Source organism: Epinephelus lanceolatus, chromosome 6, assembly GCF_041903045.1.
Source record: "Epinephelus lanceolatus isolate andai-2023 chromosome 6, ASM4190304v1, whole genome shotgun sequence".
Taxonomy (NCBI): domain Eukaryota; kingdom Metazoa; phylum Chordata; class Actinopteri; order Perciformes; family Serranidae; genus Epinephelus; species Epinephelus lanceolatus.
In genome coordinates, this window is record NC_135739.1 from 19,345,986 (window position 1) to 19,361,727 (window position 15,742).

Here is a 15,742-nt window from a genome sequence, read left to right on the forward strand (position 1 = left end):
TCTCCCACACTTTTCTCCTGCTTAATCTCTTTCTTAATGTTTTTCTTCTTCCTCTCTCTGACTCTGACTTCCTCACATTCTCTGTCTGTCTCCTTTCATCCTTTCTTGTCCTTTTTCATTTACTCAGCGTAATGTTTGTTCATCAGATGTGATCTGATAAAAATTAACATGTCAAAGTAGTGAAAGTGCAACAAGTCTCGTTACACTTGATATAGAGTAAAATACAATTTGTTTGATCCCTGAAATTTGAGCTCAGACATGAGTTTTCTCCCACAGATCATTTTCTGTCACATGATTCACAACTGCTTTTGCCTTTGCCTCATACCGACAACCAGTCTGTGCCTCCCACATGTTACCATTACATTTGAGTCACAGAGCCAAGCATCTTATTCTCTGAAAAAGGAAATACCTTGTAATTTTTGAAAACCCCAGGCCATTCAACAGAGCTTACTATTTCCATTCTCAAAGACTTCTCAAGACATCTGGGTGAAAAAATATTCTGATTGCTGCAGGATAAAAAAAAGATTTTTAAACCAGCTTTCCAAGCTGCAATAGCTAGAGATGACATACGACCTTGTCTTTCCCAAACAGAAAAAAATAACACATTCTTTCATATAAAATAAATAATGAAAATTTGATAAAAATGAATAAATCATCTTTTCGTGCAACTGATGGAGGTTTTTTTTTCATCCAAATAGTTTAAAAAGTCTTTGAGGATGCTTGAGATGCCTTCAGAACAGCTGTTAGTGGTATTAAATGGCCTTCTGGGTTTATTAAAGTTCAACAAATACTTTTTATTTTGGGAAATTCACTTGCTCAGCTCTGTGACTTTATGTAATAGCAATTCATGAGCAGGTTTAACCAACAAGACACGTCAGGACATATAGAGAAAAGAGCATTTCCCTGTAACATCCACCGGCCTCTCCATATGGCCCTTATAGTGAGGTCCATCCATCTGTCCAAGAAAGTGATTCACACGCTGAGGAGGCCAGCTAGCACGGCGGCACCGGTCCCTCTGTGAACATGTGTTGCAGCGGCTGAGCCTGCCGGCCTGCCTGCCTGCCTGGGGGCAATTAGGGAGTCGGGCCCTGTGGTCAGAGGCCCCCCTGGGAAGCCCTGATTGATTGGAGTCTCATCTTCCTAACAGGCTGGCACGTTGCCACCATGGAACAGCAGAGAGGATTGGGAGGGGTAAAAAAAAGAGAGAGAGAGCAAGAAAGAGCTTTTATATGACACAGAAAGAGACGGGGCACAAGTGTTAGAGGAAAAGAAAGAAAAATGTCTCTGCCCATGTATGTCAGATGATAACGATTATGCTGTAGTAATCTCGGACTGCTCTTTAGACTTACTGGGGTAAAAAAAATACAGTGTGGGAATGAGTGCACAGGTCAACATGAAAGCACCACAGTGAGAAAGAAGAACAGATTCTATCAAACTATATTTATTTTCAGCAGATCTTCATTCTTTTTTCAGCATATGGACATCAATGATCCAGACAAAATCAAAAAGAAAGAAAACAATGATACCACTAGGACAGATATTACATGTAAGAAACAAAACAGGAAAACATCCTGAACATTTTCACAATAAAAAAAACAAACTAAAACTGTCAAACTTCTAGTGCATTTTTGTCCATTAACTAACCTTTGGCTTGCTCTTGCTCCAAAATCACATTTACAGTATTTAGCATCCTAAAAAAAGCTCTTAATGTGCAAGGTAATCCTCTATGGTGTGAGGTCCTGGCATCGTCCAATTGGGAGTCTAAACATCACTAACCAACAACATTTAAAAAACTAGATGAGGACAAACGACGAGCAGCAGATGGGTTAGATGGGTTTTAAAATGAACCAAGGATACACTTGGATTACTAAGTTGTTCTTGCTGCTGTAGTCAGTGTGGATGTATGACCTGCTATCAACACAGCTTTCACATATTGAAATGAAATATTACAACCAAACAATAGGTAGTTATGGGGGGAAATTTGTCTCCTTTTTTAAAAAATATATATAAAAAATAAAAAGGAGTCTGGAATTGCACTTTAAGATGAAGGATTTTCTCTCCCTCTTCTTCCATAACATAGTCAAAATGCCTAAAATGTCTCAATACCAAATACAAATCTATTTACCACTCATATAAAACACGTTGTGGTTAGGTTTGATCTCTACATTTAAGACAATTAGAGCTTGACTCTGCAACAGATGGGAAAAGACCAATATTGTGACTCTAATGACCATAGCAGCTACAATCCATGTTTCTCCTTTGATTGAGACAGAAAAAAAACCTTCCATGACAAAGTGGTTACAAGGGCCTATTTAGTGCAGCCTGAGACCATCCCCCCTGCCCCTCCAATTTCAGACAAAGAGGATACACTTGGATCAATTGTGCTGAACAAAGACTAAACTATGTGGGGTGACGCATCACACAGGGCTCTTTCTGCTGCCCTGCACGTACACGCAGCCACCCAACACTGAGCTGCCAACAGGTTTTCTCCTCCAACAGCCACTCAAGCAAAAAGAGGGTTACTCCGCTCTTTAGCTGGTATTCCTTTCTTTAATGTGTCCTTCATTCTTTAAAGCATCTCAGCAAAAATCTGAAAAAAGGTGTGCAGGATTATTTTTGGTATATTCTCAGCCGTGGTCCACTTAGAAGGTGCCATCGTATCTCTGACTCTAGTACACGTTCCCACCAAACAATTATCTATTTTACAGCACAGATGAGGGATTCTCCTCTCCCTGTTTATTAAAAACCACAACAGTAGGCCTCGTCTTCCTCCAGTCAAACCAGGTTATCTCAAATATCTAAACTGGGCAGCCAGTATGGCAACATATAAACCACACTATTATTAGGGGTTTAGCTGAAAGCCAGTTACACGTCTTTTTATAAGTCGACAGATTAGTGAGACAGTGAGGCGTTTAAAGTCACAGTCAGAGATGCTGCCTTGATTTTTCACAAGCTGCTCTTACATTAAACTGAGACTTTCATTCACAAAGTCCTTGGAGACTGATTAGCTGACCCATGAAAATGTGACAATTGGATTAATTAGTAAAAACACAAACTTGGTGAAAAAAAACGGGATAAAGGAAAGAACGAACAGCTGAGTGTAGGATGTTTAGTCCGACTTGATTTTTGACCGTTGGCAGAAATTACAGAAAAGTAATGAGATATATTTGGGTGATTTTCGTGTTAGCATAATTCCCTGTTCAAGGACTGCTGTTCTCTGACACAAGTTTTAACAAAGGGACATAATGTTCAAAATAAGTTTGTCAGGGTTCCTACACAGTATGGAAAAGTATGGAATTTGATTTTAGTAATTTCCAGTTCTGGATAAGTAAGGCTACATGATACGCAAAAACAATCATATTGCAATAATTGTGACAGATATTGTGATTGCGATATGAGTCGCAATTTTAGTGGAAATGGTAATTTTTGTATTTCCTTTATACTGGAAAAAAAGATATAAAAATGATGATGATGTGATTTTTTCTGGGGTCTGTAAACAAGCATGTTCCCTTACATCTGGAATATGATTTGTTGGCTCAAACATCTCTGTCGCACCACAACACTTCAGTTATAATAGTGTGTTCTGTCACACTTGACCTTAAATTGCAAATTAAATTTTGATAAAACTTATAAATTGTGCAGGCCTAATAAGTATGGAAAAAGAAAGGGGGTGTAAGAAAGTATTTGCTTTTCCAGACTATTGCCCCTAAAATATAAAAGTCAGAATTAAAAAAATAAATAAATTGAAATTGTGTTTTTCATGGTGTTAGGAGCAGGTAGCCAGCACAGCCAAAAGCTGTGACAGAGTGCAGGCCAGAATGAGCTTGATGTTGTCCAAAGCAAGGTTAGAAGGTTAGAAACAGCTCTGCCCCGAGCAAAGGTCCAGTGTGTAAGATTTAAGGGGATATATATTTAAAGAAAAGAAATATAGTGTAATAAGTATGTTTTCTTAAGTACAAAATTACCTGAGAATAGGAATTGTCGTGTTTTTATTTCCTTGAAATGAGCCATTTATATCTAAATAGGGAGTGGGATCATTTGCATCACCCTATTTCTACAGTAGCCCAAAAGTGACAAACCAAACACTGGCTCTTGTTAGGGTCACTCACATTTTTGTTTTGGCCACTCTATTTAACAGCCCACTCGCAAAAAGGGCATTGGAAAAACATTGATATATTTTTTTTAACGTGAAAATGTTTTAGTCAGTGATTTTCCCGGTTAAATTACCAGGTCCATTTGTTTTGGAGAGAAAGAGACTTCCGTGGATAATTTGGCTCCTGGTAAAAACCTCCTTAATGTCTAGATCTTTAGTTTTCAGAGCCAAACAGCACAGGAGAAACATTGATTTGTTGTGTGAAACTGCTTAATTCAGCGATTTTACAAGTTTTAATTTGTTTTGAAGAAGAAGAGACCTCTGCAGACAGTTCAGCTCCCTGTAAAAACCCTCTGAACAATGAACATTCTAACCAGGAGAAGTTTCAGCTGGTTGTAATCTGCAATCCTCACTGCTAGATGCCACTAAATCACCCTTAATCTTACACACTGGACCTTTGGTTACACATTAAAAATATAGCTGTTTGTGTTCAGATGTCAAATAAAGTTTGATAAACCCACCATCTGGAAATTAGAGTCTGGAAAGGTGTGGAATTTTGAAATGGAAAATGTGTAGGAACCCTGGTTTGTGATGACCAAAAACCAACCTGTATCACTGGACAAGCTGGTCATTAATATAGATGGAACTATGCATTCATTCAAAGGGAAGTGTGTCTGTAAAGATGCTATTGTTTGTTATAAAAAAGTAGTTGTCAAGCAAAGAAATTTCCTTGTTTCCAGCATGCAGCTGTCACCCCGAAGACATTTACTTTAACACCACCCAAAGCAATGATAAACACTTTTAGACTGGAGGGAGAACGGACATCTGGTAAGTGGTGGTTGAAAATGAACATTATAACAAGACTGTAGAGTTCACTTGTCTGCTCCATGTCCTTGAGATGAGGAAAAATAAAAAAGAAGGTCCAAAGAAAGTCCTAAAATCCTTAGTTTTCACAATTCAAAAATCCATTTCCTTTCCTCTGTGAGTATCAGACAACTCACTGCCATGTTTTCCAACATTTTACTCAATGCCTGAGCCCCAAGAATCAACTTCAATATCTCCCTTTCCCAGTGTCGTCTACATGGACTGCCAGGTTTGTTAGTCACATGGGTTGCCAGGTCTTGTCCATAGACTGGATGTGTTCCTTGGCTTTCATTCTCAGAGCAGCAATACTTGAGCTGCGCTGGTCCACGTCCTCCAGGGGGTATTTATCAGGGTACGGCGCCGTGCACTGGTAAGGAGGAGGTGCCATACTCTGCATCCCCTGGCCCATGGATGGATGAGGGTGAGAGTGAGGATGAGGAGGATGAGGAGTGGAGTTGAGGAAGCTGTGGCTGGGGTAGCTGGGCTGGAGGCCCTGAGCTGGACCCATGAAGCCCGGGATGCTGTGGACTGATGTGGCACTGGAGAGAGGAGAGGACAGCCAGGGGTCCAAGGGGAGGGAGTTTGTTATTGGACCCATACTGGTGTGAACTGGTGCTGGGCGGTTGAAGGACAGCATGGGCGAGTCGTGGAGCTTCATGGTGCTGGCATCCATTTTTTCCTGCCGACGCCATTTAGCTCTGCGGTTCTGGAACCAGACCTGCGGGACGAAAACAAGTTATCATTAAGTGTACCTGAATATGATGGACACAAACAATATTTTCCACAGCGATCCCACTCAAAACAAATTTTTAAATGAATCTGTTGTTTGGTGGTCAGTGTGCAAATGTTTCTATCAACACGTCATGTGTGTATAGTCAACACATTCTCACTCCAACCTCGTCACATTTTGACGTTTGGTCAAGGACTTTCCACGTCCAGTTACAACGCTGTAAGTCAATGCCCAAGTGCCAGATTTTGACGACTGCGGCGAAGATCGGGCTCGTATAATTATGCTCCTTCAAGTATGTGGTTATCGATCATGAATTCTAAATGTAATTTCAAAATATTTGGAAAAATAAACATCTACTTAAACATTAACGCCCACAGAAACATCCTTCAAACTTAAGTTATTTCTGCCTACAAGGCCTAAATATTCTTACCCTGAAAGCACTAAACAAACATTTCTTGAAGAGTTGAGATTTAATGCAGTGGTGCCCACGAAAATTTTCGATGGGGTAGCCAGATGGGACCACTGAAAATCTTGGAGTGGCACACCAAAACCAAAAGCCATAACTGAATTTTAGGATTAGGGCCTGTGTCCACTAGCATTTTTTCTGAGTGCCTATATCTTTGTCAGTTGTTTCCACTGAGGAGAGACTGTATGTGACTAAATTTTGCCCCCCTAGAGGAAAAGTGATTTGCCCAGCATTATTTTTCAGAGCACTCTTGCTTCTTTGTGCTCCATATTTAGATCACATGATATCTGAATCATCTCTATGACAACTGAGCAAACTTCAGCTGCTGATGAAGGCCACGAGATGCAACTAAAATCCCCAGACTGAACTAAACTTCAACTCCTCACCGCTGAACCCCGTTGCCTCTTGCCAACCTTTGAGATGTCAATTTGTCTTAAGCCCTTTTGTTCTCTTAAAGAAGCCACCGTCCTCTTTAAAGACTGCATATTTTTGTCCTCACAGCACTAGTTAGGCTTCCATCCACATGTAGCACAAGTTTTAATGTCAGAAAATCCCCCAAAGAAAATGCCTACATATGTGCTTTTTCAGGAGGTGCACAGTAGCAGTGGGTGGCACTAATTCTTCAGTCAGGTGCCACTGCAGAAAAGGGCATAACGAGATGCATAATTAGAAGAGTGGCAATCAATCAATCAGGAGAACAATGGATGTATAATAACAGAGAGCACGCTGGGAAATTAAAATAAAGTTTAGAGCAACTAATGTTACAGGTAGGTGCTCTTGGAAGAGTTCTGGTAACAGCGATGTGTGCATACATAAGCATGTTAAAAGCCTCCAGAGACAATGGCTCAACTTTTGTCAATGCACCAACTTTTCCACCACTCCTAAACATAAAAAAAATTGCAATAATTCAAGTTTTCTTATACAGTTTATGGTGTTTCTACTCAGATATATTATGTGCAAATTGCAAATGTACATGTAAACAGGTGGATGAAAACACACCCACTGTGACGTTGACACTGTGTGTTGCAACACTTGGACGCAAACATCCTGCTTGTGTAACTATCTAGTACAATCTCCTCACCTGAATACTTGATGGGCCAAATCCCTGAAAGCTTGGCGTGTTTCTGCTGTGCACCTCAGCATTTGGAAACACACCAATTCAACTCTTTTGTTACCTGCCAGCTTGTGATGTCACAGTGTGATTATTCTACTGCTGTGATGGTGAAAAATTAAATCAAATCTGAATACTACACATGCTGAGTCAAAGGATTTCTGTGACGTTACAACAATAGACTTGAGGGGATTTTGTGTACCTGAACTCGGACTTCTGGGAGGTTGACCTTCATGGCGAGCTCCTCACGGCTGTACACGTCCGGGTAGTGGGACTTCTCAAAGGCACGCTCCAGTTCATGCAGCTGATAGGTGGTGAAGGTGGTGCGGTTGCGTCTGTGCTTCTTCTTGGGCTGATCGTCCTTACCAGGCTCTGGAGACTTGCCTTCATCACTCTCTATGCTCTTCCTCAGTTCATTCAGCTCCTCGTCACACTTGTTTGTGAACAAGCTGGTATCTGTTCAGCGAATGAGAAAAAATGAATCGGGAGTTTTTATATTTATGTTAATCAAAACAACGTATGAACTGAAATTCAGAAGAAGAACAAAAGCAGAGTGGTAAGCTGTAATGAAGAATGTCGTGCCCACTTTCCAGTAGAGCAGACATTAGTTTGACACATGCAACAATAGGCTACTGTAGGTCAGTGAAGCAAGCAATCCCCTGAACTTCAGTGAAGCTCGAAAACATTCCTAATCGGATTTAGAAGAGTTGTTTCTAGTGTTGATCTTCTCCAAAGGTAAACTGTCCCCAAAAAGGTGTTTGGAAACAAAACTGTTCCCTTTCTTTTTATGGACTCAACGTAATGCTGACAGTGGACGGCAAAACCACCAGCTTAGTTAATCCTCACTTTATGATTAAAGCATTAGCCACAAAAAAACCCTAACATATCCACGTCCTGTCAACATTTGTCATGACCAGCTACTGACAAGTTACTGTTTACTGACACTAGAAGATTTTAACAACTGTCTCTCTTTATAATCCTCCGAGACAAACAACTTCCCCTTAGTCATCCTCTCAGTTATTCTTCCTGTCCTTTGTTCCTAAACTTACATCATATTTTTGTGTATCAGTTTCAACAACAGAGAAGTACAGAGAGCATTACTCAGAGAACAATTAAGTCTTTAACCCTGTCATTTGACTGTATTAGTCTAACCAGCAAATTGAATTAAATGAAGTACAAAGATGATGATGTGGCAATCAGATCAGTTACTCTTGTAAAGATGCTCCAAACCTCAATCAGGCACTGTACATCATTAAGTTGTGTTGGATACGTATTCAGTTACAGAAATTAGGTTAAATTAACCTTTAATTACTCTACTGGTGATAGAAATTTGGCATAAAATAGAAAGAAACAATTATTTTGTCCTCATATCGCCCACATATGCCAATGGAATAATTCAGGATTTAGCATGAAACAGTAAATCTACAGTAAATCTCTTTTTGTCTGTCAGTATAATCAAAATAGACTTTATAAATTAACTTCTACAGTATATAGTTAGACAAAACAACTTAACCTGATATTTCGGTACAAGCTGTTTTTTTTTCTGGAGAATTCAGTTGTCTTCTTCAGTGGATGGAATTTACTCATTGAGTGGACTTTAAAGGACGAGCATGTAGGATTTAGTGGCTTCTAGTGGTGAGGATGCAGAACTGAAACTTCTCCCATGTGTCAAACGTACTATGGTGGCCGATGTGAAAATGCGAATGACCCTATCTAAAGCCAGTATTTGATTTGTTCGTTCTTGGCTACTGTAGAACAACAAAGTGACAACCTCCAAGGCTGAAAAATGAAGCCAATGCGGAAGTGCCAAGAACTACAGTTCTTTGAACGGCTGCTTGAGGCTGGCTCCAAAACAGAGTCAATCTCCATGTTAAAATGAAGACACCTATGTTAAAATGCCCAACTTTAGTGTAGAAATAAACATGTTTACAGCCTGGTACAGAAAATGGGTTTGGTCTCTAGAGCTAATTTCAACATTCATGACAACTGTAGAGGGTGTGAATTTTTTTGTAACTCAACAGTTCACATTTTATAACGTTACGGTGACAGGCTGTCTGCCAATAGTGTCCTTGGCTTCCCAGTCAGATCCACCACTCTTTCCTCCAGAGCACCACCCTCTTGCCCAAATATGGTCACTTCTTGCTCCAAACAAATCAAGATGGCGAGGGCCGAAATGCCAAGGCTTCAAAATGGCAGTCCACAAACCAATAGGTGACATCACGGTAGGTACGTCCATTATGTACAGTCTGTGAAACAACATTGTGAGTAGAGAGGCCCCACTGTGTATGTGATATAAAAGTCTGTCATTTTAAGGTAACAGTAACATAAGAATTGTTATTTAGGTGATTATGAACTAATGAAAACAAATTATAGACCATTTCTGCAAATGGATGCCCCTAAATCGTACAATATCAGATTTTTCTGGCCCCTTGAGGGCAGTGGAAACAAGTTGTGACATATCATTAACGTTTAAGTTAATATGTTGAACTTGTAAACTCACAGCTGTTTATTTACACATCCAGCCGTTACAGAGCAACATGATCATTTATTAGGAGTTGTCTTACTGATACTGACTCTCCTTTTAGCTCTGTTTTTGGTCCCCACCAACTCCTGAGGGACATATTTGGCTCTTTAGCTGCTAAATGCCATACTATTTTTTCACCAGTTAGTCACTAACTCTGTCTGTCTAACATTTGGTACTGTGCATGTTGTGTACAGTGGGTTTTCAGAGCTTTTTTTTACGGTAAACAGCAGCCTGCTACAGCCAAAACACAACAATATGAGAGTGGTGACATTGATCCAGAGCGTTACAGTTATGGAAACTTGCTGTAAAGCTCATAAAGCTTGAGGGGAGCTGCAGATTCAGGTAATAAGTTTTTCACTATAAGGACCATAAACCCCTTTACATTCTCACATTGTTTCCACATTGTCATTGGATATATTGTTAGTTTGATTATAACATGTTTAATTAAATTTTTTTAATGTCAAATGAGAGTCAAGAATGAACCTTCATGCTTAACTTCTACTGGTTGGAATGTTAACCTTCCTGATTATAATAGTTTGTATTTGACGTTTTCTTAGCATAACTGTTTGATACATGTTGACGACTTCACTGTCCACCTGTCACTGCTTCAGTAAAACAACCGACAGTATACGCATGTAAATGTGAGCATGTTTCTGTGACTGAGCTGTGTTGATGGAGATAAAGGAGGGGGGTCATTGTGGTCTTTCAACTGGCAAACGGGAGCAGAGGCAGAAGCAAAGCAGGATTTTTAGGGACTTCATTTATCCACCTCTCATTAAGCAGCCATGACAAAGGCCAGGCTCTGACAAAGGCAGAGGTCAGGACTGGTTCAGTGACCAGCTCTTGGCCTGTCAGCCCATCACAGCCACTGGTCTGAAGGCTGCCCACTGTTTATCAGCCAGCAGAACATCTCAGCTCAGAGAGGAGGGGGCCGACTGACACCAGACACAGAAAAGTTGCTCATTCAGGGGGAACTGGGCTGACTTCACAGGATAGTTACATACAAAAGAGTGATGTCACTGGAGTTGACGTACGTTATTCAGGAAAAACAAGTGTCCACAAAGATTTATCGGCTGAATTCGGACAACAAACACAAGATATATCCATCTCCAGTTCATTGAAAATACATTTTTGTGTCTCTACCACCAAATCACCAACCACCTGCCAGATCCTGCATGTGAAAATAGCTTCAGATTAAAAACGTGATTAATTTGATTCTGAGACAGAACGATAACAATAACACCCGAACGAATGACTGTACAATCTAATCTGCACAGAAGAGAAGATTAGGGGAATTCCACAAGGGGATGGGATTGGGTTTGGGGACATAAACCCCCTACACCATCTTGTCCTGTGATTTATCTCTCAATCTCAGCCCACACAGTTCACACAGTTAATGCATCAGGCTCCACATGGCAACAGTGATTCGGACTTTACATGTGAATGCTTTTAAATGGATGCAGAAACGCTGCACCAACACATATGATCCAGTGGTACCTAACTCTCATTCATGCAGGTCAGAGTAATTAATTATCAGCTGCTGTCAAACAGGATGTGATCCAAAAATGATGCTCCATTTTTGATGAATTAATTTTTTAAAATTGCCATGGCAGATTTTAAATTAATAGGACTACAGTGCAGATTTGTCAACATGCAAACTTTATATCAATACATGCATGTTTTGTAGTTGTTTTTGTTTTAGAAAGATCTCCTTTTGAGTGGCTAATTGCAGGGATAGATTACTGAACAGGCCAACCAGGCACAGGCCCAGGGGCCCTAACTGTAAGTGGGCCCTCACTTCCAAAATGTCAAAGAGATTCAAAAAGGCCACAAAGACATGTATAGGAACTGCAAAGAGACACAAAATAACTACAAAAAGGGACAAAACAACCACAAGGAGACAAAAAAATGAACAAAAAAGACACTAAATTACCTAAAAAAAAAAACACAAAACGACCACAAAGAGAAATAAAATCACCAAAAGACACCAAATTACCTAAAAAAACAAAACAAAATGACTACAAAGAAACACAAAATCACCAAAAACACACCAAATTACCTTAAAAATGACTACAATGAGACACAAAAATCACCAAAAACACACATAAATTACCTAAAAAACCCACAAAATGTCTACATAGAAACACAAATCACCAAAAAAGACACCAAATTACCTAAAAAAAGGACAGAAAACGACAACAGACACAAAATCACCAAAAAGACACCAAATTACCTTAAAAACCACAAAACGACTACAATGAGACACATAACCACCAAAAAAGACACAAAATTACCTTAAAAAAGACAAAACCACTACAAAGAGACAAAAAAAAATCACCAAAAAGATGCAATATAACTACAAAGAGATGCAAAAAATCTAGAGGCCTTTTGCATATCTGTGCCCAGGGGCCAATTGTCTGATAATCCGTCCATGGTTATTTGTGCCAGAAACAGTTTTTTAAGCTATAAGCTTTAGCAATATGTCTTTTCAGTGCGTGCTCTGTGTTATACATGCTGTTTGATATGCTTCCTTTCTTATCTCATGGAGATGTTGACAGTATAAACTCATGTTTAGGCTTTGAACTTTTCATGACATCACAGGTTGATTCTGGCCCCTGCATAAGTTTGAACCAGGAAAGACTGACTCTGTGGTGGTGGTCAGAAAACTTTATAGTCAGCGGTCAAAGTAAGATTTATTATGTTTGCTCACAGGCATCAATATCCTAAACTTCACTGCAGCAAAATCAATTCTATCTAATCCAATTTAAATCTCTGTAACACTGAACTCAGACCTCATACTTATCCAGCCTTCCCTGAGCAGAGGTGCTGCTGTTTGATCAATATCTTTGACCATCTCATATGCTTTGAGGCGAAAGATCAGATGATTCATAAACTTTATCCTCAATAACTGAAGGTTCTCAACCAACATAAAGTTAAAACCAGGTGGTGTGAAACTCTTCAAAGTGATACTACTGCAGAAAGCGTTGTCAGGATGGAGACCATCAGCAGCAGCCTGACTCACCGTGGTACTGCTGCTGCTGCTGCTCTGTGCTGCTGTTCCTCAGAGAGGAAAGGTGCCCGCTGTAGGTTGGGTGTGATGAGGGCTCCTGCTGCCTCCCAGGCTCTGCCAGGCCATCTATGTCCACTTTATGGGGTCGTGGGGCCCCAGCAGGGCTGAGCAGAGGGTCCTGGTCTTTACTGAAGCCCAGGATGACATCAATGCTGTGGACGCGGCCCCCCACAGCGACGCCCCCACCTTTCCCCAATTCATGGAAGTTGCTGGGCGAGAAGCAGCTGTCATCCACCATGCTCATGGTATCCAGTGATAAATGCATTCGAGCGTCCGGGCACTGCAATCAGAGGAAAGGGGTTTAAGTGAAGGACTGAAGGTACAGGAGTGGGTCAGAGATCACCTGGTTACCTTAGATGACTCTTTGTCCATCTATCTAAACCCGCTTATCCTCCGCAGAGTCCGGGGGGGGGGGGGGGGGGGTGCGCAAGTCTATCCCTTAGACTCTGAGAGCTACTGTACATACTGAATACTGAGTGTGCTGATGGATACTAATGACACAAATTACCTCTTAATCCATACTTTTAACTTAACCTACTTTTACGCATGATCAGTACTAACGACCGTACAATGTTGATTATCACAAGGAATTAATGCATTTAAAAAAAAATCATATTAAATTTCTGCATTTATATAAAACTAATAAACATTTCTCATGAAAACCAAACCCAGAGTCGATACTGTGTGCAGTAGTGGAAAGTAACTAAGTACATTTACTCAAGTACTTAAATAAAATTTTGAGGTACTTTACTTTGCTTGAGTATTTAAGATTTGCTATTCTATACTTCTACTCCACTACATATAGGAAGCCAATATTGTATTTTTACTCAAATACATTTATTTTACAGTGTTAGTTACTAGTTATTTTGCAGATCCAGATTAGCAATACAAATATAAACTAATAAACTGTGATGTATTACATGGATCAAGATAAAAAATCAATGATGTCTTGGTGAAATTCACAGCCTATATAGTAAAGAATAGCTCCACTGTTATCAGCTGCAGAATTAGAGTGACGTTAATCAATCATTTCAATTCATTATTGGCCCAATATGGCCTATATAATATTCTAAAAGGGCCATTCTGCACAATGAGTACTTTTATTTCTTATGTTTGCAGTTTATTTTAATTCTATTTTTTTGTACTTTTACATGAGTAAGATTCTGAATGCAGGACTTTTATTGTAACAAGTATTTCTACACTACTCTATTACTACGTCTACCCACGTAAAAGATCAGAATACTTCTTCCACCAGTGTCTGCGTGTAACCAAAGGCTGTCTACTGAAATAAAAAAGGCTTTCTTAGACATATCAATAACACATATCTCATCATTTTACTCTTATATAATGTGTTACTTTCCACCACTTTACACACTCACAACAAAGGTTAGTCTTACTGGTGTCAATGTAATGTATGGTTAGTGTTAGTTGTAACTGTAGCAAAGGATCCAAATCTTTAAAGAGCAACAAATGTTGCACGAAAAGCACGAATGTGATGTCTGCAGTTATGGAGTGTTTCTATGCAGCACTTCATTCATGGCATATAATGTTAATGCATGTTGCTGAGGAACAAATGAGGTTTATGTGCTCGAAAAAATGGACGAAATAGAGCCTTTTGGCCAAATCTGGGACGTCACGCTGTGGTTAATTAAAATATACTTGAGTAAAGTAAGTCAAGTAAAGTGAATTGACTGAGATGCAGGTGGAAGTGATGTGTGCAAAACGGTGTTCTGCTGTGCAATAGAAATAATCAGACCTGAATAAGAGCAGATTTCAGTTGCACACACATAGAGGAGCAGGAGTATTGACAGAACAGCACCAGCGTGTGTTTGTTCAGTGCATCCTGAGATTTACCTACTGAGCACACCACTATCTTTTCAACCCACACATCTCCAGTTTCATGACGACACCACAGTTGAAGTTCAGTGTCAGTGAAAAGTGTGACAGCCATAAAACAAGCCAGTGGTCGAACCTACCTTCTGGAAGTACTTATGTTGAACTGTTAAAGTTGCTGATGCCAGTGCTCCACCTATTCCTCTCAGCAGCTCACCCTCCAACTTCACTCTTCCCAGATCCGCAATGTGCACCGCTCACAGTCACTCAGCCGGCTCTGCTTACCTTGCATCTCTCTGAATAATTTCTCTGTGTGGTAAACAGTCCTGACAGAAACACTCCAGTGAAGTGCAACTGAATAAAGCCACGAAGAAGAAGTGCAAAGAGCGTTCAGCAGCTAAGTTCAGACGCCATGCGCTCCAGCTCAGAGAGGAGAGTGCAGGAGGAGAAAGACAGAGAGGGAGAGGTGGACAAAGCTGAGGGGGCGTAGGAGGTGAAACGAGGGGATTAGGAGAGGGTTATTAATTGGAATCCTTTCCCTATAAGAGTGATTGGCAGCTGGTTTCTGCTCAAGTAATTGTTTTAAATGTCATTTCCATTCACCCCACAGCAGGAGGCCCAGGCTAATGAAGCCTGGACAAGACTTTCTTTCATAGATTTATTGTTTTAAAGACAAAAGACCCACTGAAAGTTTTCACTAGCACACCCAGCCCCCCATTATGTGCAACTACATGAAAAAAAGGAACTTTGAAATGATAACACACAAGGTAAAATGACTATCAGCATAGAGACTGATGCTGACCTATCAATTTACAATAGAACAAATATTCTATTGTAAATTAAAGAGGTGTCAGTGATACATATTGACATTAATATCCCACCAACACAATATTTTTGTTTCATTTATCAAAACTGTAAAGGACTTAGCTAAATGAGACTGTCTTCTGTGACTTTTCCCTTATGTGATCAGTCTCGGTTCAAACTCCATCTAATCTGAAATGCTGGTACACGGAAAAATGAATTTATTTTAAAAAAAAACCCTTAAGTTTTA

The 15,742-nt window shown here is 40.0% G+C and overlaps 1 protein-coding gene across 1 annotated transcript; it reads right to left on the reverse strand.

Annotated features, from left to right (window-relative positions):
* Window positions 1-1,425: 1,425 nt before the first annotated feature.
* Window positions 1,426-15,346, reverse strand: rx1 (retinal homeobox gene 1). Its single transcript, XM_033621171.2, has 4 exons — window positions 14,835-15,346; window positions 12,811-13,138; window positions 7,467-7,720; window positions 1,426-5,675 (listed from the first exon to the last, which is right to left on the reverse strand). The coding sequence occupies exons 2-4, from the start codon at window positions 13,121-13,123 to the stop codon at window positions 5,196-5,198; spliced, it is 1,047 nt and encodes a 348-aa protein (XP_033477062.1). The 5' UTR covers window positions 13,124-13,138; window positions 14,835-15,346; the 3' UTR covers window positions 1,426-5,195.
* Window positions 15,347-15,742: the final 396 nt, after the last annotated feature.